Source organism: Nyctibius grandis, chromosome 2 (assembly GCF_013368605.1).
Source record: "Nyctibius grandis isolate bNycGra1 chromosome 2, bNycGra1.pri, whole genome shotgun sequence".
Lineage (NCBI taxonomy): Eukaryota > Metazoa > Chordata > Aves > Nyctibiiformes > Nyctibiidae > Nyctibius > Nyctibius grandis.
Window position 1 is genome coordinate 95,817,319 of NC_090659.1, and position 25,974 is coordinate 95,843,292.

The 25,974-nt window shown below is 43.3% G+C and overlaps 2 protein-coding genes across 4 annotated transcripts; both read left to right on the forward strand.

Annotated features, from left to right (window-relative positions):
- The first annotated feature begins 1,995 nt into the window (after positions 1 to 1,995).
- On the forward strand, positions 1,996 to 8,209 carry TRIM13 (tripartite motif containing 13). 3 transcript variants are annotated; one of them, XM_068395445.1, is made up of 2 exons: positions 1,996 to 2,076; positions 6,805 to 8,209. In XM_068395445.1, exon 2 carries the CDS (start codon positions 6,808 to 6,810, stop codon positions 8,023 to 8,025), a length of 1,218 nt encoding a protein of 405 aa, XP_068251546.1. In that variant the 5' UTR covers positions 1,996 to 2,076; positions 6,805 to 6,807; the 3' UTR covers positions 8,026 to 8,209. The 3 variants fall into 3 exon arrangements, with proteins under 3 accessions (XP_068251546.1, XP_068251544.1, XP_068251545.1); XM_068395443.1 differs by lacking the exon at positions 1,996 to 2,076 and adding an exon at positions 2,149 to 2,259; XM_068395444.1 differs by lacking the exon at positions 1,996 to 2,076 and adding an exon at positions 2,362 to 2,599.
- An 86-nt stretch (positions 8,210 to 8,295) lies between these two features.
- On the forward strand, positions 8,296 to 12,833 carry KCNRG (potassium channel regulator). Its single transcript, XM_068395446.1, has 2 exons — positions 8,296 to 10,243; positions 12,506 to 12,833. The coding sequence occupies exons 1-2, from the start codon at positions 9,666 to 9,668 to the stop codon at positions 12,756 to 12,758; spliced, it is 831 nt and encodes a 276-aa protein (XP_068251547.1). The 5' UTR covers positions 8,296 to 9,665; the 3' UTR covers positions 12,759 to 12,833.
- Positions 12,834 to 25,974: the final 13,141 nt, after the last annotated feature.

Genomic DNA, 25,974 nt, shown 5'->3' on the forward strand with positions numbered 1-25,974 from the left:
TCTGGGCAAGAACAACCCCATGTATAAGTTGGGGACAGACCTGTTGGAGAGCAGCATAGGGGAAAGGGACCTGGGGGTCCTAGTGGACAGCAGGATGACCATGAGCCAGCAGTGTGCCCTTGTGGCCAAGAAGGCCAATGGCATCCTGGGGTGGATTAGAAGGGGTGTGGTCAGCAGGTCAAGAGAGGTTCTCCTCCCCCTCTACTCTGCCCTGGTGAGGCCGCATCTGGAATATTGTGTCCAGTTCTGGGCCCCTCAGTTCAAGAAGGACAGGGAACTGCTAGAGAGAGTCCAGAGCAGAGCCACGAAGATGATTAAGGGAGTGGAACATCTCCCTTATGAGGAGAGGCTGAGGGAGCTGGGTCTCTTTAGCTTGGAGAAGAGGAGACTGAGGGGTGACCTCATTAATGTTTATAAATATGTAAAGGGCAAGTGTCATGAGGATGGAGCCAGGCTCTTCTCAGTGACAACCCTTGACAGGACAAGGGGCAATGGGTGCAAGCTGGAACACAGGAGGTTCCACATAAATATGAGGAAAAACTTCTTTACGGTGAGGGTGACCGAACACTGGAACAGGCTGCCCAGAGAGGTTGTGGAGTCTCCTTCTCTGGAGACATTCAAAACCCGCCTGGACGCGTTCCTGTGTGACATGATCCAGGTAATCCTGCTCCGGCAGGGGGATTGGACTAGATGATCTTTTGAGGTCCCTTCCAATCCCTAACATTCTGTGATTCTGTGATTCTGTGACTGCGAGGAGGATTTTTGAAAATACTTGTCCTTGGTCAAACTGTTCCTATTGAGTCCAGCTGAGAGGGCAGGACAGCTCGGATGGAGGCAGAAAGAGGGAAGGCGAGGAAGAGGAGAGCTCTTCCTCTTCTGGCTGCAGTAAATTGGGGAACCACAGTCTCTGTGTGTTATTGAATGGCTTTTAAAATCCGGATTTCTAAATAACTGGAAGAAAGATGTCAGGTGTGTGAGGGAGCTTTGTTTGACAGAAATACTGTCTAGCCTGTGACATTACTTGTGTGGGTGGGTAGTCCTGAACGTCAATAGTTTCCCCTGTGCTGATGAGTGACTGCAGTGGATGAGTGAAGCGTAGGGGAGTGACAGGGATGCAGGAGGCAGAGTATGTGCGTTTTGGAAGAGCTTTCACAAAGTCTAACACGAAAGTAAGTTCAGTTTGACTTCGATGTGAGAGCTGTTGTGTTGACTGCGAACTAAGAGAAGGACTGCAAAAAAAAGATACAAATAACAAAGGTTCTCCACAGTCTCAGCACTTGCAGCCCCAGTTTGACAGTCCTGTAACTAGAGGGTCCTCCCAGGCGGATGCAGGATCCCTCCTGCTCTGTCTCCCTGGTACTAGTCGGTGTTATTGTGGGAGACCTGCGTAGGTTTGACAGGCCACGTTACTCTCCAACAGATTCACCAGTTGGAAATGGTACAGACAGTGCATTAAAGCAAAAAGGAACGCGTCTCCATCCTTTTACGAAGCACATAAGGATATCTGGCTAAAATGATGGTACTTTTTAAAATAAGCGCTTTCAGGAGGTGGAAGATGCTCAGCGGGATTGCCACCCAGCAGCACTCCTTGTTACGCTGCGCAACACGCGCCTGTGAGCTGCAGTCTGAAGTCTAGTTTAGCAGAGTTGATAAACGACAGAAACCCGTAAATACCTCAGCGGAGGCACAGGCGGCCTGCTTTGGGCTGCAGACCTCGGCCACCGCCTTAGACAAGCGGCATCCACCGCCTGGCTGCGAGGCCGCCCGTCCCGCTCCCCTGGCAGCCTCGGGGGCTTCCCTTGCCGCTCACAGACAAGCGGGGGAGGAAGAGCCGCAGCAGCTCCTGCCCCGGGGCCGGATCGGCGGCCGCCGGCCAAGGTGGGTGGGCGCACCCCGTCCGGGCCGGCAGGCAGCAGCTCCCGGCCCATCGCTTCTGCGGGCCGGGGCCGGGGGCCTGCCCACCGTTCCTGGGCCGAGCGGCGGCGGCGGGGCGCGGCGAGGAGGGGCGTGCGGCCGGCGGATGGCGGCCCTCGGCATCGCCCGCTGCCGCTGACCGCGCCGCCGCGGCTCGCCGAGGTGAGGGGGGGGGGGCGCCGGGCCGAGCCGGGCGGCGGGGGGGCGGGAGTGGGGGCCGGCGGCCTGGGGCGCGGAGGGGGGCGGCGGCTGGGACCAGCGGCGGGCGCGGCGCTCTGTGGGCGGCCGAGACAGCCCGCTCCCTCCGCCTGCCCCCGGCCTCTCCGCGAGCCCCGGCCCGGGATGGTGAGTAGCGGGGGCAGGCGACGGCGCGGGCCGCACCGGGGGTGCCGGCGGCACGAGGGGCGGGCCCGGCTGGGCGAGGGAAGGCCGCGGCATTGTGAGGTGGCGGGGTGCTCCCGCCGCCGTGGGGACGCTGCGGCCGCGGCCGCTGCCGTTGGTTTCGTTCGCAGCCTGCCTCCCGCATAAGCCCCGCTGCCAGTGTATTCTTTGCGGGGCTCAGGGTGACTCGGAGGGCCGCCCTGCCCCGAGCAGCGGTGCCTGACGGAGCGGCTGCGATCCCCGGGGAGGCCATGGCCGGCGGCTGGGGAGCGCGGCCGGGCCTGGCCGGAACGCCATCGTTTAGGTGGGTGTCGGGGATCCCTCCCGGGCAGGAGAGGGCTTGTAATCAGAAGCAGTGCGGGAACTCCTGCCTGGACAGAGGGACGAGGAGGTGAGCGCAGCAGCGCTGGCGCTGCCCCTGCCTCCTGCGCTCGGCGGACTGTCCAAGTGTGCCAATGAAATGGCGCTCCTGGGGCTGTGACAGCGCTGAACCAGAACTGCCCGTTTCTCCAGGCCTTTCTAGCTTTCTGAAGGCTGAACGTGTTGGATCTGGCTGGTACTCCCGGGAAAAAACTTTGGCCACGAAATAACAGGTTTAAAGCATGGCCACTTCCCTCAGTTCTTTTTGGCCGCCTGGATACCTGCTGCACCTGGAGGTCAATCGTTCCATGTTAAAATGTCTAGACTGACTCTCTATTAGGTTGTGGTTCCTCTCGATGGGGTGAGCAGAGTTAAGATCGTTGCTGCTGGAAGGAGGAGCTCCCATCTCCCTTCCTCCTGCCTTATCTGTGCAGGACCCTTTTTTGGACTGATTCAACACACCTGTCTGACAGAAAGCTGGTGAAATTGCTCGTGGGAGGTCCTGACAGGGACCAGGGCCCTTGAGAAGGAAGGGCGATGAGACGTCTCCTGACTAGCTCAACTGCTTGTGAAATGCAGCCTGGCTCGGTCAAGTTTTATTTAGAATATTTGCACGCTGTTGCAGGAAACTTGCAATTCAAGAGCTATCGTTTGAAGTTTGGTGAAATTTTCGTTTTGCTTTCAGCCTGCTGCTGGCTGATAAACCCAACTTCTGTGCTGAGAAGCAGGCTAGATGAATTTCTCTCTGTAGCTTGGGAAAAAGCGACTGTGGTTGTTTTTTGCGTTTCTAGTTTGATTTGTTTTGCTCTTCTTCCTAATGATAAAACTGTGCAAGTTGCTCTTTCTGATGGATGTCATCTGCTGGGTTTGTACCCGGAGAGTTTATGTAGCTCAGGGGAAGGAAGAAACCGCTGTGACTTTTGGTCCGTTCACTACGAATGCGGAATTCTGGGGCCATTGAGACCAGGCTCAGAAGTTACCCAGAGAGGTTCCCAGTGGAGAAGTTCAAATGTTGCCATAGTTCCTCACACAAATACCAAGTTGCTAATACAAAGGGATGTTTCAGTCCCCAGGCAACTTACTCTCTGAAGTTAATGTCCTAAAGAAGACAGAAGTTCAGCTGCCCAACCAGTCATGCAAGTTTTCAGTATTTTTGGTTTGGTGTTACTGGTGGTGTTGTAAGAGGGGAAAAAAAAAAAAGCTCATAGACTTGCCCATTTCGTTTTTTAAAATCCTAAGTTTTAATGATGTCATGTAATGGTTTTGAAATTCAGTTATATTTATAAAGCATAATTATTTAATTGGATAAGTGGGGTTGGAATGCACCAGGACAGTTTTATTTGGATCACAAAACCGTTTTGTATATGTTTTTTGTATTTTTAGGAACAGGAAAGTCTTCGATGTTTGTCCTGCAATTTTGATGGAACGTGTCGTAGTAAGCATTTTCTGCAGTGGTTTGCAGTCCTCACTGTCAGGCGTGCAAAGCTGCTTTTCCAGCTCCCTAACTCAGAAGTAAAATCCTCCCTGGTAAAGGAGATGGACCAGAGCAAATATTTTCTGCACTGTGAATTTCTGTTTACTAAAAGATGGAGAACTGTCTTTTTGGTTTTGTAGTTATTATCCTCTTAACACATGAGCAAAACTGATCTTTGTGCTGCTGCTGTGGCTAAAAGCTGCGAGTACAAGTTGGAAAGAAAGAGCTATTTATAAACAGGAAGACTCAGAAGCATGGGAGCAAAATCATCCTCTTCCTGTCATCCAATTCTTTTAGCAGTAGGAAGAGGACGGAAGAGAAACCTTGGTTGTTCCAGCTTTGAGAGGCGCTTCAAAATTACTTTCTTCTCACAGAAAATGAAGTTTCTGAATGGGATATGTGGTCTTATAGGAAACCTTAGGTGGTAAATGGAGTCATTAGACAGTTTCTCTGGGGCTTTGTCCCTAATTGTAATGGTGGCTGCCTTCTGCCTGATGACCTTAGTCCGGGGGATGAGTAGAAAAGCTGGCAACTTTTTTAAACTCTTCTTACCAAACAAGCGGGGGAAATACCCCTCCTTCTCATCACTGGCGAAGCATGGGAGGTTTGCTTGTACCTCTCCAGAATGGCTCTTTTACTGTGAGGTCTCACTGGGACTGATCGGTCCTCTTGTGAAAGAAACTGGGAATTGTCCCTGCCGTTCTTCCCTGTAGTTATCTTTGCTTTGGTATTGATTTTATTGCTCTTCTTTGTCCTGTGCAGCACGGATGTTCTCTTGCAGCTCTGCTCTTGGCTCCCATGTTTGCCGCTTTGTATCTCTGAGGGGACAGGAACCTTAGTAATAACATCAAAACTAATTAAAAATGACCATTCATATGCCTTGCTGTCACAGGACTACTTTGATGCTCCTTTTTGTGAAACATCTTTTAATTTATAAAAGGGACTTTATTACATATATGTATGAATACATACTGTATAATATGGAAGGAATTTATACAAGGGAAGCATCTTTCTAATTATAGCTCAAAGCTTAAATGTTTGAGAGTTTTGGCTAATACCCATTTTGGTCTTTATTAGCTATTTGTTTTCTTAGAGCATGCTGTAGATTATAAGGTGTCTGCATCTGAAAATTTGGCTTTGGTTAGAGGCACTGCGAGGGTAGTGGGCTGGGTCCCTTCACTGAGACTTTCCAGTACCAAGGAGTACATGATAAATCCTCTTTCTGTAGGTCTTGTCCACAAAAAGAAATTGCTGAGGCATGAATGCTGTGAGAATGGAATTGGAAACAGAGATTGCAAATGAGTAAAAATCATTAACAGTTTTGTTTCATGATGAATTATAAAGCGTTATAGGTAGTTGTTCTTTGAAGTATTTTAACTTTATGCTGAGTAGCTCAATGATAACACATTCGCTTAGTTATTTAAAAATATTGCAGGAGCAAGAGAAAATCTAACTTTTTAAGTGAGCAGCGACTCCTCTTTGTGCAGGTAGAGCAAAAAGCCACATCACATATTCTGTAGCTGAAGAAATTCTGAAGCTGTGCTTTTTCAGTCACCTTTAATATTGCCTTCTTACAGTAGTGGTGTGTCCTGGTTTGGACTAGGACAGACTTTTCAGTAAAGTTTCTTTTAAGTGACTGTATTTTCTGAAGTTGACTACACGGGCTTGTTGCTGTGGAAACCAGGGTCCCTGCTGGGTCTCTTTGTTCCACAAGGAAAAGGACTGTAAAAGTGTCCCACCTGTGGGGAGGAGCAGACAGGACAGGTGACCCAAACCTGACCAATGGGGTATTCCATCCCACCCACGTCATACTCAGTTTAAAGCTGAGGGACCACGAGGGTCGCGCTCTCTTCCCCCATGGCCGACATCCTGGGGGGATCCTGCCCGCGGTCCTGCCTTCACTCCTGAACCCAGTTCCCGCCTGCTGCTGCGTCTGGTTCAGGAGTCCCCAGCGCCTGCCCTGCAGCATCAGTGGTGACATGGTCGTCATCGGGGGGAGCTCAGTAACGGTTTTGTATATAGTTCATTGTTTATTATGCTCTTTCTTTTCATTGTTCTTGTTTATTAAAACTCTTTTATCTTTCCAACCCGTAAGTCTTTCTCCCTTTTCTCTTTTCCTTTCCCCTCTGGGGAAGGAAAGGGTCAATAGAGAGCATCTGTCCTCCACTTAATAGCCTGCCCAGCCCTAAACGGTGACACGGTGCATGAGGTTTGAAACTGTAAGCTTTGGATGAGTTGAGCAAGCAGAGAGTAATCCAATCTTAGCAGGGCATATCGGCTGGGTATCTTTTGTGAAAATCCAGTTTCTGGGTATTGTATCAGTGAGGAAAGATGTAAGTCTTGAACTGTTATTATGTGTACATGAGTTATTTTCATTCAGAGTCCTTGCTGGGTTTGGCAAGCCTTCTTTTCCAGCATTTCTAGCTGAGACTCCCAAAATGGTTCTGCCTGGACACTGACCCGCCCTTGTGCCTGCCATCTGGTGGCCAGATACCACAGCTAACTGGACGGGCTGCAAGAACCCAGCTGAGGCTCTCTCTTAAGGACACTGGGGGAAAAAAGTAGATCCTTTTCTCACTGAGGCGTGTCTCAGATGGAGATCGGTTTTTGCATGGTTTCCGTGGAGGAGAAATAAATTTTATAAATTCTGTTACCATCTTTCTTCTCTTTCCTAGGATATGATGGAGCTCCTCGAGGAAGACCTCACCTGTCCCATTTGCTGTACCCTGTTTGATGATCCTCGTGTCCTGCCCTGTTCACACAATTTCTGCAGAAAGTGTCTGGAAGGAATTCTTGAGGGAAATGTGCGGAATGTGCTTTGGAGGCCATCCCCTTTCAAGTGCCCCACGTGCAGGAAGGAAACTCCCGTTGCTGGAGTCAACAGCTTGCAAGTCAACTATTCCCTGAAAGGTATCGTGGAGAAGTATAACAAAATCAAAGTAACTCCGAAAATGCCTGTGTGCAAAGTGCACAGCGGGCAACCTCTTAACATTTTTTGCCGGACAGACATGCAGCTGATCTGTGGGGTTTGTGCCACCCGTGGTGACCATACAAAGCATGTTTTCTGTTCTATAGAAGAAGCTTATTCCCAGGAGAAGCGAGCTTTTGAAACCCTGTTTCAGGGCTTTGAAACTTGGCGTTGTGGAGATGCCCTCTCACGGCTGGATACCTTAGAAACCAGTAAGAGGAAAGCTCTGCAGATGCTGACCAAAGATTCTGACAAGGTGAAAGAGTTCTTTGAGAAGCTGCAGCACACACTGGAGCAGAAACGAAATGAGATTCTCTCTGACTTTGAGACCATGAAGCTTGCAGTGATGCAGGCCTACGATCCGGAAATCAATAAACTGAACACAATTCTGCAAGAGCAACGGATGGCTTTTAACATCGCAGAGGCCTTCAAAGATGTGTCTGAACCCATTATATTTCTTCAACAGATGCAGGAGTTCAGGGAAAAAATCAAGGTACTCAAAGAAACGCCTTTACCTTGTTCCAGTGTGGATGTCAGCCCTACAATGAAGAGCTTCGATACCAGCCAGTGGAATGCAATAAAACTAGTTGATGTGGACAAACTTTCCTTGCCTCAGGAAAACAACACTCTTAAGTTCAAGATTCCGCGTAGATTTGTAGTGACCTCTCTTATTTTCTTGCTTATTGTTGCTGTCACCAGAATGCCCTTTGTGGAGTCAGTCGTTGACAATCTCCAGTGCTGGAAATCTCATCTCTTTACAATTAGCTTGTCCTATTTGGCAGATACAGTGGAGATAGCAGACCATGCAGTCTTTTACTGGGAACAGATGACAGATGGAGCTTCACTTCTAAGAGAAAAGTGTAAAAACTATACATTAGTTGTACTGGATAATGTTGCGCAGTTTGTGTGCAAATATAAACTGTTGTGAAGCCCCTACTGAAATGTAAGAACTAAGAGGGATCTGGTAAAGAAAACAGAGAACTTCTTAAAATTAATTGGGTTTTTGAGACTTCCAGTGAAACCATTCAAAGATTCAAAATGTTTCCAAAACATACTGTTCACAGTTTGAGCACTGATAAACTGGAAGATTAAATGGATCTTTGAAAAACACATTTCAGTGGTGATCATTTTTCTTACCAAAATATAGGGCCAAACTCTATACTTAGTTTAATATTAATGTAATTGCAGAATAAGATGTGTCCTTCCTAAAAGGTCACAGTTAAACAGGTTTTTTTCTAACTGGGAGGTGGTTTGGAAAGAGGAAGAACAGTTGTGATGGAGAAGAGCACTGTACTGAGAGGCGTGTTGAGGACTGCCCTTCCACTGCAAAATACAGAGTCCATCATTCACGTTCTGGAACCACTTTCTATCTGAGGATGTTACTTCTCACTTGAAAGAGATACATGTATTTTTTTTGTAATTATCTTGTGCATTCAGATTACTGTAGATACTGGTTATTGTTTACATGTTCTATACAAAAATGTATCTTCAGGGCAAGCATAAATTCTAGGGGTAAAGAGAAATCATTTGAGGTTGGTAAGAGAAGAACAAGCTGCAAGGTAATACGTACTTTGCAGACAGTACTTTTTTTGCAGTTCGCTTTTCCAGCATCAAATTGTTGGGGTATCTGAGCTGTCTTGTTAGATCCATGTTTCTCTGAAGCCACACTTTCTTAAAAAGTGGCCTTAATGTAAACAGTTCAGTGCAGTGCAAGGCACGCACGGGGCAGCCACAGGAAGGCAGCTTGCGCTCTAGCCCTGCAGAGGTGGCAGGTAGAGCAGTTTCTCTCTGCTCCTTCTCTGTCTCTCCAGATCGTAATTCCAAAAGCCGTGAAAAATGATGGGATGATTCCTTGGAACAGAGTGTGTAACGTGACAGGAGTATGAATGTTGTTGGTGTTTGGAAGTGCTTTAGCACTGGAACATATCACAGAATCACAGAATGTTAGGGATTGGAAGGGACTCTTCTGCTGTTACTGTATTTTCGTGTACCTTGTTTCAGGAGTGAATTGAATTTTCTGAGTGTATTGACGTGACCGTAGGATAACAGTGATTTAAAGTGAAATGTAAGCTTCAGTTCTCTGAAGTGCCCTTCTTTAAGAGCATAAGATACTGAAATATATTGCTTGAAGTTCATCTAACCTCTTTTTGCAGTGGTCCTATGAATAGCAATATATAGAATGAAAACATTTAGTTGACAGTTCTGGGAAACAAAGGTAATGTGTCCCATACTTTGGGGATATTCATTGGCCTCTCTCAAGGTTTAATAAGTTGTGATGGTTAATTCACTGTCTTCCAGTAGTCCTTGCAAGCTGTTAATTTCAAAAGTAAAACATTAAATTCCAAGAATCAAAGTTTCCAAGCAACCAAACCCTGCAAACAAAACTATTGTACATGATATTTACATCTTTGTTGCCTGGAAATCCTGTCGCTGCTCCACACCTCGCTCCAAACACTTGCTAAAAGCACTGAATGGTTCTTGCAGCTGCAGATGGCTTGCAGTTTGGGAAAGATCAGGTCACAAACACGTAGATCAGAGAGTGACAGTTCTTGAGTGGCTGAGATAGCGATGAGTAATCGAGAGGTGGTCGTTCTGAGCGTGGGAGGTGTGAGATTTGTAACCCGGGCTTCTACCTTGCAGCAGTTCCCCGAGTCCAGGCTGGCACGGATGTTGAACAATGATGACCAGGAATTTAAACTGGTGAATGGAGAGCTTTTTGTGGACAGAGATGGGACTTTGTTTAGTTACATCATGGACTTCTTGAGGACTCTCCAGGTCTCCTTGCCTGCTGATTTCTCGGACTATCAGAGACTGCAGAGAGAAGCAGAATTCTATGAGCTCTACCCTCTGGCTGACCTCCTGAGCCAGGAACACTTGCTGAAGCCGAGGCAGGAGATGTTGGAAGTGCGTTTCTCTCTCCAAGAGATGCAGGCCTTTTTCCGGATCTTTGGTTCCTGCAGTACCACTGTTGAGACACTAGCTGAACAGATCACTGTGTTTACAGGGCAGCAGTCAGGACAGAGCTGGAACAGCCCCTTTCCTTCTCAGAAACCACTTGTTGCACTTCCTTTGGAAAGACCTTCTCATCACGATATGGTTTTTCAGTGTGGTACTGACTACTCTGCTGGTGACCAGTTTGTGGCCAGGTACCCTCCCTAGTGTGAATTCTCATTACGGAAATGTCTTCGTGACTTCTAGTTCATGAAGTACACGCTACGTGCTAGCAAATCTCATTTTAAAGAAACTATCGGACAGCTGTCTGAGAGAAGAGAGATATGTTTCTTTCTTTCTGCTAGTTTAACGTCATCTTTTTCTAGTTCTGAAATACCCAGTTTAATTTCCGTTACGCTGATTTGCCTGTTCTTCAGCTTCCTAAAATACTGTTCTTGGTGCTTGTTTTTGAGTTCTGTTGGGCCTTTCTCTGCCCTTTCCTCCTCGCTCCCTCTCCCAGGCTTTAGAATTTCACGGCATCAGTGACCTTCTAGAAGACTTGAAAAACACAGAGTAAAATGAAGCAAAGGAAACAAAATAAATAAGGAGTGGACTACTGGAGAAGCCTAAAATCTCCACTAGCTCATGGTCCAGAAGACTTTCTTATGGAAAAGAAGGAAAAAAGAATTTCTAAACAGGGTTGAAAACACCAGTAGAGCTAAGATTACAATTCAGGGACTGGAAAGCTCTTGTAGAGCCTTTTACTGGGGGAAGGGAGAAGGGGTAGATTATTAACTATATGCTACACAGTGTGTTTTCTTTGAATTCAGAGCCAGGTTCTGTTTTTATTAAGATTACTGTATACCAGTGATTTTTGTGATAGCAGTATCGTATTCTAATGACAACTTACATTTTTTAAACAAGCTTTTGCTGGATTTCTCTATTGTATGGAGACATGTTCTTACTGTATAAGAAAATGTAATCTAATTTGCCCTCTGTGGCTGTTAGAACATCTGGAATTTTATGGAAATTTCATTGAAATAGTTCCAAAAGGGTTATTCTTTCTGAATATATGAATCAACACAGCAGGCCTTTGATTATTTAAAAAAAAAATCAGTAAAGTTTATCTTTCTTCTAGCTTTCTTTAGCTAAGCAAGTAGAAGAAAAACTACTTTGCATTTGCAAAGCAACATACATTTATGTGCCAAACCTTACTTTTATAATGTTTTACTGATTTTAATGGACTAACAATTGAGAAGGTTATGGCAACAGTACCTGAAGGGGGCCTACAGGAAAGCGGGAGGGGGACTTTTTACAAGGGCAAGTAGTGACAGGATGAGGGGGAACGGTTTTAAACTGAAAGAGGGTAGATTGAGATTAGATATTAGGAAGAAATTCTTTCCTGTGAGGGTGGTGAGACACTGGCACAGGTTGCCCAGAGAAGCTGTGGATGCCCCCTCCCTGGCAGTGTTCAAGGCCAGGTTGGATGGGGCTTTGAGCAACCTGGTCTAGTGGACGGTGTCCCTACCCATGGCAGGGGGGTTGGAACTAGATGGTCTTTAAGGTCCCTTCCAACCCAAACCGTTCTATGAATCTAACTTAAATAGTGGGAAAAATATTCCTGATTATTTCCTTTTTTTCTTCAGACTTGGTAAAATTTTCCTTTGCAGATCAATAGAAAAGCTGATCTTGATTACTGAAACAAGTGAAGTTTGATTATGTTGCCTGCTGAATTTCTGTCGACTTAGTCTTTGTGGTGACATGGACTCTTTCACCTTTTTTTGTGCTTTCCATGAATGTTTGGTGTACTTTCTGTGAACTGTGGGACAGTTTCACCCTGGTCAGCTTATGTATTTTGTAATAGTATTTTTACCTGGCTTCTGTTCCTTGAAATGTCTGGATAGATTCTGAAAGTGTACTTTATATCAAGTAAAATCATTTGAGACGATGTGAAAATGATTTTTATACTTGTTACCACAAGACCTGTTGTACAAGGTAACTTTGCAATAAATGTCACTGTTTGTAGGAGAGATCCTGTGTAAGGAAAAGTGATGCTGTTGGGCTGAATGTGGCTTCACTGTCCTTTCCATCACGTACTCTTACCTGAAGGACAGTTGCAGCACTGTATAAAGCACGCCATTCACCTCTCCTCCATGAAATGAAACGAGATAGAATCATGGAATCGGGATGGAGCCTATGATCACAGTTATTTCTTAAGAAAGTAAGGTTTGGTGTGGGGGTGAAAGAGAAGTGCTTCCTCTCTACCATGTAACTGGACGAGCTGAGAATTGCTGTTCTTATAACAAGGGAAAGAGTTAAATTGTCCTCAAAGGAGGAAAAAAATATCCAGAGCCTGTAAACCTGTGCAAATGTGCTGACTTGCACCACCCGAGGACCTGGTTTGTTTTAAAAAAAATTTGATTCCATCCTTCAAGAAGTAATTGAAGTGTGTTGTAACTGCTTTTTTCTTATTTTAGGTATGTTTCCATAAAGCCTGATAATAGGAAGCTGATTAACGGTACGAATGTGCTAGGCCTGCTGCTTGACACTCTACTCAAAGATGGATTTCGCCTCTTAAGCACCAGGACAGTCTCCAGTGAAGAAAAAATTGAATGCTACAGTTTTGAAAGGATGAAGAGGCCAGCAGGCCTTACCGTCACAGTGCACCAAACCCCGGGGACCTCTGGGGTAGCACAGGCAAAGAGAAGCCAAGTGCAGAAAGGGAAATAAAGCCTTTTCCTTTTTGGAGGTGGAAGAGGGGTGTGTCAGCACTGGTGGCCTTTTTTTGTCGGGTTGTTTGAAACTGCAACTATTGAGGGAAGTAACAAACAAACAACTTTTTTTTTTCCAGTATTTGGAAAAAAAAATTGCTTTCCTGCCTTTTACTGCTCCACCCTCTTCCACTCTAAATAAAAAGAGCCACAGATTCAATATTGGTTTTGTGGACCAGATTCCAGCATTTTCAAGGGTTGTTTTTGTTTTTCTCTGTGGCTAGAATTTATATTAGGACTTGCAAAAAATCAGCCATTCCTTCTTGAAAATGGTTTTTATGTTCTATGCTAATCTGTAAGTAGATTTTAAATTCATGATAATAACATGAAGAAATAACAGTTTGACACAACTGTCGTCCCAACAGTTTGGAGAAGTGGCTGGAGGAGGAATTCAAACCTCCACGTAACGGAAACATCCCAAGTTGTATTGCTGTATGGCTCCAGCCATGATAACGTGGCTTTGTGAAGCCGCCACCAGTGTCCATGAAATAACGTGTTACTGTCTCTTGCAGAATGCTCCTCTGTCCTCTCCTCCCACTCCAAAAGCATTTAGCTGCTCTCCAGTGCTGAGAGTTAAACGAGAAGGTCTTTGTGAACAAAGGGTCAGTTAATTTTTAGAACTTTAACTATAAAAAGAATGAAAATGTGATAAACAGTCCTTCAGATGGAAGAGTTAGTACAATTTTAAACAAAACAGTACAAAGGATTTCTTAACGCTTTTTAAGTGCAAAACATATTTGGGAGGAAGGCTTGGCAGAAGTGGCTTTAGAAGCCTTGGGAACATTAGCCCTGCACAAGGCTTTGTACAGATGCCAAAATTAGCTCACGTATCAGGAGAGGTAAGTTAATGAGACCATGTAAATTAAGAATCTTTTGTCCTCCCTTCAAGGCAGGGAAAGAAGATAGCAATAACTTCAAATAACATTATTTGAATCTGACTTTAGTTGTTGATAAGACACCATCTTTCTGAAGTTACAAACAGCCAAGTAAGACTTGTTTGGGCTTTCTTGGCTGCCTAATTAGATCTGGCTTTTCATTCACTTTAAAATGGGAATTTATTACTTTGCAGCAACTTAAAAATGGGGGTGGGTGGCAGGAATCACCCTTCTGTTTCTTGCCCTTAGGAGTTTCAATGAAATGGATCTTCCCAGACTGCTGGTGCCACTATCGGACATCTCTTTTCTTTTGCCACCGCTGTAGTGCATTTTAGCTTGACAAAACTTGAGAAGTTCAGTGGCAACACTGAGGTCCTCTTTGCTTGTTCTAGAGCTTTCTGGGTTGAGAATAATGTGATCATGGGACTACATCTCCTAAGCTGACTACAGGTTTTATAATGTAGTAAATGCTGAGGAATGTAAGAGTGGATGCTTTCAGTTCAAACAGGATTTTTTGGTCAATAATGTCAATATGTTGATATTCGTCTTGACATAAGACATTTTTTACAGTGAGAACCATCATTCACTGGAACAACCCAGGGATGTGGTGGAGTCCCCATCACTGGAGGTTTTCAAGATCCAATTGGACAGGGTGCTGGATAATCTTACCTGGGCTCCCTTTCCCACGAAAGGTTGGAGCAGATGATCTTTCAAGGTCCCTTCCAGCCTGGGCTGTTCTATGATTCTGTGAAGACTATCTATCTCTGAAGGTCCACGTCAGAAGGCCTATTATCATGGTGGGCTTTGAGGTTAGAGTGCTGATGGCAACATTCAGGTGACACAGCAGATAGATAGGCTGTGTCGGATGACTGTCCCAACACATTGCTGTACTACAAAGACAACGCTACTTGTTTTCTAAGTTCATTTTGAGTCCATGTCCTGACTTCCCAGAAAAGTTCCCATTCCTCAAATTGGGATAAAACTGAAACCAATAATGATGAATATTGAGTGAGTCAGTGACTGTGAATATATTTTCTTTCTTATTTTAGTCACTTTTTCCTCCTTTATAGTTGGATTTCATCCTGTATTTCTCTATTGAAGACTATCAAGGGCTTTATCAGTACAGTCTTGTGGGGCCTGTTGGGATATCCCGACAGGACAGAGGCACCACACTTTTTCCATCCCTCTGTTCTTGCACCATGATGACTTCCTTTCATAGTAATTTATTTCATTTTTGAGCTTTTAAGTAACTTTTTGCCTGCTTCTTTACATACTGGGAAGTTCTCTTATGTCCTTCTTATGTCTTTTGGGGATATGTCATTTGTTTACCACCTGAATTGTCCAGGAATCTGCTACCAGGGAGGAGAGACTCTGACTAGAAACACCTTCCTGTTCTTTGGGTATTGATTTCAATATGACAATTCATGAGGGGTTTTGTTCTTTTAGGAAGTGCAGCCACTGCATTCTTATCGGTTCTACAGTCAGTGCTCATAGGATTGTCTAACTGATTAAAGATAGAAGTTTAAATAAGGCTATTGCAACTGATACTATGCTTAGACTAAAAAAGACTGATCTCTTAGTGCTGGCCTTAGTACTGGGAAGTTTTTCCCTCTACTAAATAATTCCAAACTATTTTACACTTCCCTCAACAGTTGAATCTCATGAAAATGGTAGAAGACACCACCCTAAGATGCAGTATAGGAGGAATTAATAGCCATAGGGCAAAAGAATGATGCTGGAGTAATTGCATCCTGCCCTGCTTCTACAGGCTTGCAAACAGGGGCAGTAACTTCTGTTCTCACTTTGGAGAAACTTTTCTCCACTTTGGGCTATTCCCCCTTTTTACCTATTTTGGTTAGTTTCCAGTTTTCCAGTGCTCAAAAATAACTCCTTTAATCTGAGCTGAGCAAGGCTGATGTGCTTTTGCCTGTCTCTGGAGGGGAAAATTCTAAGGTATATCCAACACACAATCTGGGTGACACTCGGGTTTGATCCACAGCTGAATTCAGTACCAGAAAGCCGCCACAGTGGCTCAGAAGTCCTGTTTGAGATCACAACAAAGCATTCATAACTTTGAATATTTTCTTTAAAAAAATTTGTTCCCAGATTACTGGAAAGTGTTATTGAATATTCATTGGGAAACAAGCTGGGAGCTATCCAAGGCGGGGAGGGAGACTCATTGCCTCTTACTCCTTTCCTCTGATTTGTGCTGAACCTTTGCCAGGCTTTAACTTTACAAGGTTTATTTTTATTGATTTTCAACAATAAACAGTGTGAGTATCTACAATAAAAGATTTACAGCGCATCACGAGGAAATACAACTCCTTACCAAAAGTTATATTGATCTATTCCCAGATGCTACTGAAACAGCGTATAAAAGCCCAAATCAAGTCCAGTGATGGAGAACTTCCTCTCTCTAGTGACAGACGCGTATGACTGTTACGTCTTCAGAAAACAATAAAAGGGAAGGGAGTGACTCTGCTTCTTTGACCCTATCTTCAACAGCCCAGTTAAATCTGTCAACTCAATGTAATCCGCGTAAATAAAGGATTTGGGAACCAAGGGAACTTCTAGTGCGTCTGAAGATTCCCATTCTTTGAAGCTGCCTCTCCTGCTGCAGTCAGGCCATAATTAGTCACAGAAGGCCTTGTTGTGACTAGTAAATGGATGGACCAACAATGATTTGAATAGTCTGGAACCGGCTGGAGATATGCCTGGGGCCCTGAATATTCTCAAATGGGTGGATGGGATGTAAATCACTAGTCATCGCATAAAATACAAATAAATCTGACTTCTATTAAAAAAAAAAAGGAATGTCAGTTTTCTAGACCATCACGTAGTTCCTGCTGAAATAACCCCCTGAAGTGTGGCCTGATGTGTAAATTTTTCCAAGAATCCTTCCTCCATTTCTACTCTGTTTCCATTCTAATGCAGCAGTTCAATAATTGGTGGCTTCTTTCTGGTCAGAAGGATGATGAATGTAGCCCTAAAGGTTGGAAAGAGTAATGTGTGCAAGCCTACTTTAGAGAATGAATTTAGGGCTTTGCTTTCTAAGCAAGTTTCTGCTACATCAGCCAGCTGAGGGCTTGCTGAAACTGTGAAGCATTAAACGTTGCAACATTGTTCCATCCTGATTCTCCATTGGAAAAAAACAGGCAATAGATTGGAAACATCAAGTCTTGGGTTTTACTAGCACTTTGGAGTCAGGAACTCAATTTTCTTCGAATTTCAAAGGCAGTTTGTAGCTTTCATTGAGGGCCTTCTGAAAAGACTGGTCTATGGTTTTTGTTTTTGTTCCCCAGTGATAACTAAACTGAGTAATAAAATAATTGCTGACATACCGTTTTATTTACAGTGCTGTATTCAACAATAAACAGAAGGCATGCTGATCCTTCTGTCCTTTAATCTTTGCATCTTTTTACCACGCCTTCAGCTCACTCCTCAGGCTGGTCACTGGTGGAACAGAGGAAAAGGCTATGTGATAAGGGCAGGCAGAGATCCACAGAAGAAAGCAAACTCACTTCTTTCCCATTACAGAGAGGGAGTGAAAGGATAAAAATCATCTGGAAGGAGTCACTGCCTTTGTGGAACCAAAGAGACACAACTTATTGTATTGAAGGGAGGACAGTTAACAGAGCTGTCAGAAATTTCAACGCCACCAGACAAGGAAAAGCAGAAGATCTTACAGGGGTGAGTGACAGCTGCTAAGGGAACGTGGAAAAGACACAGGATGACTTAGCTGGGAAACTTAGACGTTCATGTGACTAGAGGGATGTTTTGTTTTTTTTCCAGTGTGTTAGGTAAGTGGATCTGCAAAACGTCTTAAGCAATAGTTTGTACACCTGAAGAACAAAATTTCTTTCTTGGAGGTCATTTCTGCATCTGCACTATGAAGTGAAACATCGCAGGATCCAGACATAAGATGGGCTAATCACATTGATAGCTCACATCTGGAAACAGAAGCTCAGCTTTTGGTGGCCAAATAGACAAACTCCGAAGAGCAGAACACCAGCACTGCTTTGGCAGCGCCGGGGTTATAAGCCTCCTGGATAATTACTGGCTACGTCCTGTCGGTGGCCTTTGTTTCAATTCCAGTTGCAGTATGGCGAGCAATAACCCAATTAGTAAGTTCCTAACTTTCCACAAACTGGAAATGCATTTTCTGGAACAGACTGGTTTACATTATGTTTTCCCCATTTGCAAATCGATACTTAAGCCATATAACTTTCCTTTGCTACTTATGATTGTTCAAAACATTATCTTCTGAAGATGGGTCAGTAAACTGTGGATCCCTGGAACACGTTAATGGCTTAATGATTAATGTGGCCATGTCAAGCATGTAAATGAAAAATGGTAACTGCATGGCCCCTGATGTAACTGAGATCCTTCTCCCATCTTTGGTTAGGCTAACGATGTTTTCTGCTGTTATTCAATATGAGTTTGCTTTGACAACTGAAGTGTGATCGTGCAATCCAGAGTTCACTGGTGTTCATACGCAGTCCCAAAATCTCTGTGGATACATGTGGAAAAGGATGGGCAAAAGATCATCTTTTTGCTAGACTCATCTTTCGTTTCAGAGATTCTCTGTGGAACTTTGGCTAGAAAATGTACTAAAAGGCACAGGGACATGTGTGCAACTGCTCCGTTGGCTGTAGCTTCCCTTATAAGCTGCGCTGTGGCAGTCTCTTGTGCTTAGCTTTTGAAAGCCTGACACGTGCTCTCACTGAACTTCTGAGGTAGGCTTTGAGATCGAACAGAAGAGCTGAACATCACGTCAAGTTGTACAAGGCTAATGGAACATCAGTCTGCTATGGTTTTGGTCATCTGTATTCTGTGGAGGGATTCATACTGACTTCTTTTCTACTCCCAGCCCCAAGATACAGCCATGAGTGGAGGATCTAATGACAGTTCTTAGGAGTTCACATCCGGAGCGTTCAGGATATGAAGATGTGGATTTTCGTTCTTCTGAAACAAGCGGTGACAAGCACACAGATCTTCTACTGGAGGCAATGACTCCTGATACAAAGACCACACAGCTCCATCAGGCGGTGTGGAAAACAATGTGGAAATAATTGTTTTGAAAACTCAGAGTAGGGCATTTTAACCTTGTCACGGTTTAAAGCTGGGCTGGCTATTAAACCTGTGGCAGACGCTCTCTGTTAACCCTCCCCCCCCACCCGAAGGGAAAGGGAAAAGGGAGAGAGACTTATGGGTTGGAAAGTTAAAACAGTTTTAATTAACTATAGTAATGAAAAAAAGAGTATAATAAGAATAATAGAAATAATCAAATATACACAAATATATACAAAACCAAGATCAAGAGCTTGGACATCCTCCTCAGGCAAAGTTGCTCCCCCAGCATGGGCAGAGGGGAAAATGCAGTAGCTCCCCATGCCATCACACCTGCAGGCTTTTAACTGGAAAATTGGCAAAGCTGGTACCAATCAGTGGGAGACAGGAGGGCCCGTCCCTCCTGGGCCCCACCTCCAGGAGGCAGTGGGTTAGTGATAAATAGGAAAGTGAGAATGACATGTATGGGATGGAATACCTCGTTGGTCAATCTTGGGTCACCTGCCCTGTCTGCTCCTCCCTGCAGGTGCGACCCCCCTTCGGCTCTTCACTCATAAGCAGTGAGGAATTTAGCAGTGACCTTGGTTTCTTTAAGACTAATTGGCCTGGTTTGGGCCAAACCAGGACAAACCTGGTGATGAAAAACTGCTAGCTGAAAACATTACTCCATATCTGATCTTTCAGATGTATGTATTCACGGCTCTTGAGATCTGGAACAGCCAAAGCAAACACCATACTGGAATTGAATCATTACCACCTTCTCCCCTCCCTTTTTAAAAGATAAAGTGGGATTTCTTTTCCATAGGAAAATAAGTGGTGTTACTAATGATCTAAGATACCCTCATTAAAATGCCCTGGGACAGAATGGGGTCAATGAGTGACTAAAATAGAATACACAAGCCTGTCTCTGTAGCAGCTGGTAGGCACTAACGTGTTATAAAACCACTTCCGTGGTTGAAAGGAAAAGGTGGAACATCCCAAACGTTCCAGATCAAACAGTCAGACACTGCTACATTGACGAAAGAAGCAGGTGAACTGCTGGCACATAAGGAAGTTGGGTTTTTTTCTCTTTAAGTCTTGTGCTGCTTTGATGGAGGGCATGTAGGTCTGTACGGTTGGAAAGCCTGTGCTCTGTGATGCCCCAGCTTGGGAACAAGAAGTTGTCTTTATAAAGAGGTCTCTGGAAAAGCTGTTATTGCTATAAATGTTCTCTACTGCACCATATCTAAATTAGTCCCTAGATGTCTGTGGCAATTCTTACAATTTTAAATTCATATTTGCAAATATTAATTAATAATACCCTATTTAGCTTGTACAGCTTTGTAGTCTGGGACCCTTGTTTTGGGAAGGTAGCTCTTTCTGCAGCAGAGATAAAACTTCATCTTCTTTTTGCTCTAAGCATCTATTTTTGCTGTTATTGGAGGCAGCTTTCCTTACAGAGAAGGCTGTCCTGAGACAATGTTCTAGTGTGACGACATTTAGTAATGGTTTTGGTATTTGGTAAAACTGTCCTGCTGATTGGATCTTTGAAGCCTTTGTACTCATTGGATGCAGGTCACAAGTCAGGAGCTGCCTTGTGGTGAGAAACAGAGAATGAAACATGGACGCTACTCTGATAGCTGGTGACTGAGCAACAACAGGCTTTCTTTGAAGGCTGAAGTTGAAGGTCTGGATGGCATCTCTAGGACCCTTGGTGTTTAAGAAAAGTTAGTGAGAATATAGAGATGCTGAAGGATGCAGGAAGTTCACATCACTATAAGCTACCCTAGTGTGAACCACACCTGACCTCTCTACCTAGTGTAGAACGTTCAGCTAGAGAGAACCCTACAGAAGAACCTTTCAGTCCTCTTCTGGTTCTGACTGAGCACAGGAATATTTTCTATGGAAATAGTCCTACACGATGCTAGAAACTTCTAGAAAATGATATTTCAGTGCCACCAGAGTAAGAATGGTTGAATCGATACCAAAGGCTGGACATCCACAGAGGCTTATAAGGGATGATTCTGAGCCTGACTTGACAGGAGTGCTTGATTGCTGTCTGCTTTCAGCTGAAGGATCCAAAGGTGATCCAACCTTGTCAAAATTAATTTTGGCGTCATTGTTACCAATAATTTCTGCTCTAGCATGATGGCTGCTGAGGGATCCAAGAACTGCAGACCACATACCATGAAATATCCACAGTAATTTCAACTCTGTGTCATCAGACAGCCTGCTGTTCCCAGGTTTGAGCTATGCTTAACTTCAGAACAATTTATGCGGGAGAAAATCAGGATCTGTTTTGCAAATGTTCTGTTCCTTGTCACCCTCTAATCAAGGACTAGCCATGCTAGGAGACTTGCTGACAGCCCAGGGCAAGAAGTGGGAACAGCAAAAGAGTTCTGGTCTTTCTCAGTGGTTCTGCTCAGGCAAACTAGAACCAGAGGCCAGGTGCCTGTATCACTTGTGACATCTTGAGGCAAGATGTTTTGCTTGCTCAGCCTTCTTAGAAGATTCATATGATGCTCATTCAAGCCAAGTAAAATGTACCTTATGTAGATAGTATTTAATGACACCACTACATTGCACAGTAAGTGAATGCTAGGGAGGTCGTGCTCATTCATGGGGTCTTCCTCCTAGGCTGAAGCAGTTTCTCCAACAGAAAAATACCAGAAATGCTACAATTTCTAAAACTAAACCCAATCTTAACAGCTATTTAACTGTTCATATAAGTATAAATTAGTGAATAATAAAAGACTACCTGGTATATCATTAGCTAATGCAAAGCTCTGTTGGTAGCCACTCGGCTAGAACAAGAGGATGGCAGGATTAACACTGCTCTTGCACAGACACACAGCTACTGATTTCACAGGTGCTGCTGAACAATGTTCTCCCGTACAAGAGTATCAGATGCACAGGTACCAATCGCTGCGTGTGGTGCCCATGTACAAACGCACAAACACACACATGGAGAAGAATTCCAAGTATTCTTAAAGATATTTGAATCCAGAAGGTTTTTTCTATGTAGTACCAAGAGGAGGATGAAAGAAATTGGCAAAGAAGCTCAATATAGATTATTTGGTTTTAATATAGGGGGTGACAGAGAAATTCCTATCCCAAGGCCATGCTTTATGGGGAATTAGAGTAGTTTCCCCAGGCCTAGAGGTCTTAAAGGAAGAGCCTGTTGGCAGCCTGAGAAACTCAAACACTATAAATCACCAGGACCAGATGCTATTTTTACAAGAACTCTGAAATAAATGTGAAAAACTAGAGATACAGTTAAGAATTTGTCAATTACTATTAAAAATATCCACTGTTCTGGGCAACCGCTCATAGCTAAAGAGAAAAAGGTGCAGTTTTAGGGGTAACTGACTGAGGATACTTTCATAGCATAAGGTAGTGCCTTTCTCAGGCTACTTACACTTTATGCCTCAACAAGCATAAAATAATGGGATCACAATATTGCAGCTTTGTTCTAAGCTACTAGAATTGCTTGAACAAAATAAAATTTACAGGTACTCAAAGAGCCTTGAGGAAGTTCTAAAGTTTAATCCTAATTTGGAAATGGAGTAAGTAACCACTTCTCAGAGGAAAAACATGGTAATTTTTCTGTTCAGGGTAAGTTATTTGAATCTTCTTCCACCTAGAACAGGCTCTTATCAGTTCCCCTAACTTGGGAGGCAGATTGTAAATCTTCTGTCACAAAAAAAAAAAAAAAAAAGGGCAAAAAGCCTCTTCAAACATTAAAAAAAAGAAAATAATTGACATTAGAGTGAAGGAGGGAAGAGGTGAATCCCCTTGCTAGTTGTTGAAGAGCCATGAAATTCTTTAACGCTGCTAGTTTCTCCCTCCTTTCCTTCTTCACCAGCTTTAGAGAAAGTAGGAGCATAAAGCAGTTTAAAGCCACCTTTACTAGCGCTCTCTTTAGCAATAAAAACCAGAACTTTGGCATAACAGAGGTCTGTGACGCAATTCACAAATATTCAGTTATCTCAGTGTTCATCTACTAGAAACATAAGGTATTCCTTTAGTGAGCTTTAATGGGTACTTTTATTTATTGTATCCTCATTTTACTGTTGCTTCAGGAAACATCTTAGGAAAAGAATATGGAACTTGCAAGGAACTGCACAGTTAGTCCAATAAAAGCAAATTCCACTACCCTTTGAAATCCTACCTGCAGCTTGCTTTCATCTGCTAACGGTAACAGTTATCACTGCCAACAACCTTTGAACAAAACCATTTTGTGACTTCCATTCTTTTTTGCACAAATCCTTGATTTAACAAGAAAGATGGGGAACATCTGTGGGCAACTTCCAACTGGGCACTTTTTCGGAAGCAGGAGATGTGAACTTGAATCCCCTCAGGCTTCTGAAGAACCTGAAACCCAGGTTTTCTCTTGTTTCTGGAGAGAGTCCCCTCACCTTGAGATTGCTTCAGCCAGTTGCAGCTCTTTAGTCTGTCCCTGTCTTTCCCATTCCCCTTTTCAATCACAGCCCGCATTCTTACCCTCTGTTGTTTTTGCCAACTGTTACAAGATACCTGATTACAATCGATCTTTTAATCTGTACCGAAGGGGAAGGGGAGAAATAAAAAGAGGTCTTAAGCACTTTGGCTTTCTCAGCATCATGTTAGTCTTCTGTTCTGCGTTGTAGTAGAAGACTAAATCTCACATCAGTTTCTCTACTACTGTTACAGCTACGGATTTTTAGCCACAAATCAAATTCTTCAAAAGAAGATGAGCTTTTATAACCTAGGCCATACCTGATGCAGGAAAAGATCATCTCTATATTGTTTATCTCAGAGCAGAAGATCCTATGCGTCTGAGATAGAGTTCTTCCTGGAAAGTGTCCTTGGGTCACCTATTTCCACCAAAAATATCACCTTTTAAGCATGGATACGTCATCAGATTCTAGGAAAAAAGTGCTTGCATACATTCATACGGTATCTACAGCACTCCGTCACCACATGGATATACAGTGACCATTACAAGGCAGATTTTAGGTTCAAACACTTTTTTAAAAAAAGTCAAAATACCTAATATAAGTGTCCTTCAATTTTCCATTATTTTAGACACCTATTTCTTTTGAAGAACAAGGTTTTTGGTCTCTTAACGCATGGGAAAACACAAACGGGAAGTAAGCAGCTAGTTGCACTGGTAGCAACTTAAGCCACATACAAAATAAAATATTAAAGCAAAGCAAACATGAATAAAAAAACCCCCAAGCCTCTTGGTAACACTGAGCGTTGTTACATAGCAGAAGCTCTCGTAGACATGCCTGCAAGACAGTCCCAGTCACTAAATAAGGCTCGAGCCTATGTCTAGCTAGTTCACTGCTAGCTTACAAACTTTTGTGTTTTAAAATCTATTACCTGCATTATCGACAGAAGTTTATCTAAATATTTTGCATTAGCCAGGCTGTAAATGTGACAGCAAACTATGCTAGTCTTAAATTTTCATCACAAGGACAAACTACTGTTCTACATTTTCACTGCAGCTCTTTAAAAATAAGCTTCTATAAAGACATGAAGCAACTGAGTGCAGATCCTCTATTTAACCGCACTTTGACATCTCATACACAAGAGGGATAAAACTTGATTCAAAGGCACTTTTTACAAATGCACACAAATTTTTTTTTCACCCCCATTTTCTCTCTTTGTGATACGGGAATGAAAAAAATATCTTGTTGAGTGCAACGAATGGCTGAATTCAAGCACAATGCATTTCTGGAACCTCCACACCACCACAACCAACAGGGGGCTGTCTGGCTACATGATGTTACCGAATTGCCAGTGAAAGCCTTTTTTCTGACTGTACAACCTACCATCCACGCCCGCTTCCTAAAACTGGCTGTCGCACAGGTCATCTAACAGATTTCATACCTCCGAAACAGTAGAGCTCTTTTTCATCTTTGTCTAATACTACTGGAAATGTCTTATTTTTGTCTCTGAAGTTTCATTATAGATGGATAATATAGTTTATATTTTTATTGATATGTCTGAAAATAACAGATACTGCTTATTGGAAAAAGAGGGAGACACTCCCATTGTGTTGATGACAGGAAAGGTGTGTCACAGTTGTTTCCATATGCAAAGAAGCTACATCTATATGAGCATTCTTGTGTTAGTTTCGTATGTAGATACCAGTCTTCTGTAGAAGGAAAGAGGTAAACCAAGACGTTGTTAGCCCCTTTGATACCGATTTAAAGAGCAGACAGGCAAAGTCTGTCTGTAGGAGTAACAAGGAAGGAAGAGTAAGGCCCTGTCTATTCCTTCCATTGGTTTAAGCAATACAAATTAACTTTAATACTGGACTGCCATTCTCGAGAGCAGAGGGAACTGTTCCTTGGTGCCAGAACTGTTGCTCACAGAGCAAGCACATTCAGCTGGCTGAGCTTACCAAAAACTAACCCAAGGTCATTCAGTGAAACCACCACAGAAATATCAGAGCTAGGCTAATATTGAAGGAAACAGGAAGACTCCATCAGTCCCAAACTTGTCTGGCTTGAGAATCACAGGACTGTAGAACCATAGTCATATATTATTGTTGACTGTTCTAGCTGGTCCAATAATATAATCCCTGAAGCTTTCCTTTGCCTTTATTTCAATAAAATACTAAAAATGTATACATTTGAGACTTTATATTCTATAATTTATGCCTTATATAGTTCAAATTTTATAATACTTAAGTTTTTTTTGAGTATTTTATGAGATTCCAAAATGTTTTACTTTCAAAACCAGTTAAAAGCGTAAAAGCTGCTGACAGAAGGTTCCTTTATAGGTAATAAAGCTACATGCTTGCCCTGCAAAAAACATAGGGAAATGTGAAACTTTCTATCCATGGCTGTCTCCTATGGCTATAAACAGCAGAAGAAAACATTATGGATATATTATTCCCATCTCTCAACAGAAGCTAAGTACGTCAGCCTCTATCTACTCAGCACTGTATACTTAAGATGGAAGATTCAGACTGGATAAATGTTGCTACAATTAATTTGTTAATTTCAGAAATTTTGAACATAGGGTTCAAAATTAAGAGAAGAAATATTGGATAAATTTCATTTGATTTATTAACACAGAGCTGTTATAAATGAATCAAATTTGGAAAAAATATTGAGTTGTTGCACCTGAGAGCCATTAAATAACTTCCAACAGAAATAAACTGTTTAATTTAGAGTGAAAAAGTAATATCCCAGTGATATTAGCCCCCTCACAGCAAGATGAGAATCACTCATGCCATTACATTGTCTCCATTTA

Bases quoted from the DNA above. Each gene is read 5' to 3' on its own strand.
- KCNRG (XM_068395446.1), top strand. From the start codon at position 9,666: ATGAGTAATCGAGAGGTGGTCGTTCTGAGCGTGGGAGGTGTGAGATTT. The intron at 10,244-12,505 runs GTACCCTCCCTA...TTCTTATTTTAG, and splicing joins GGTGACCAGTTTGTGGCCAG to GTATGTTTCCATAAAGCCTG.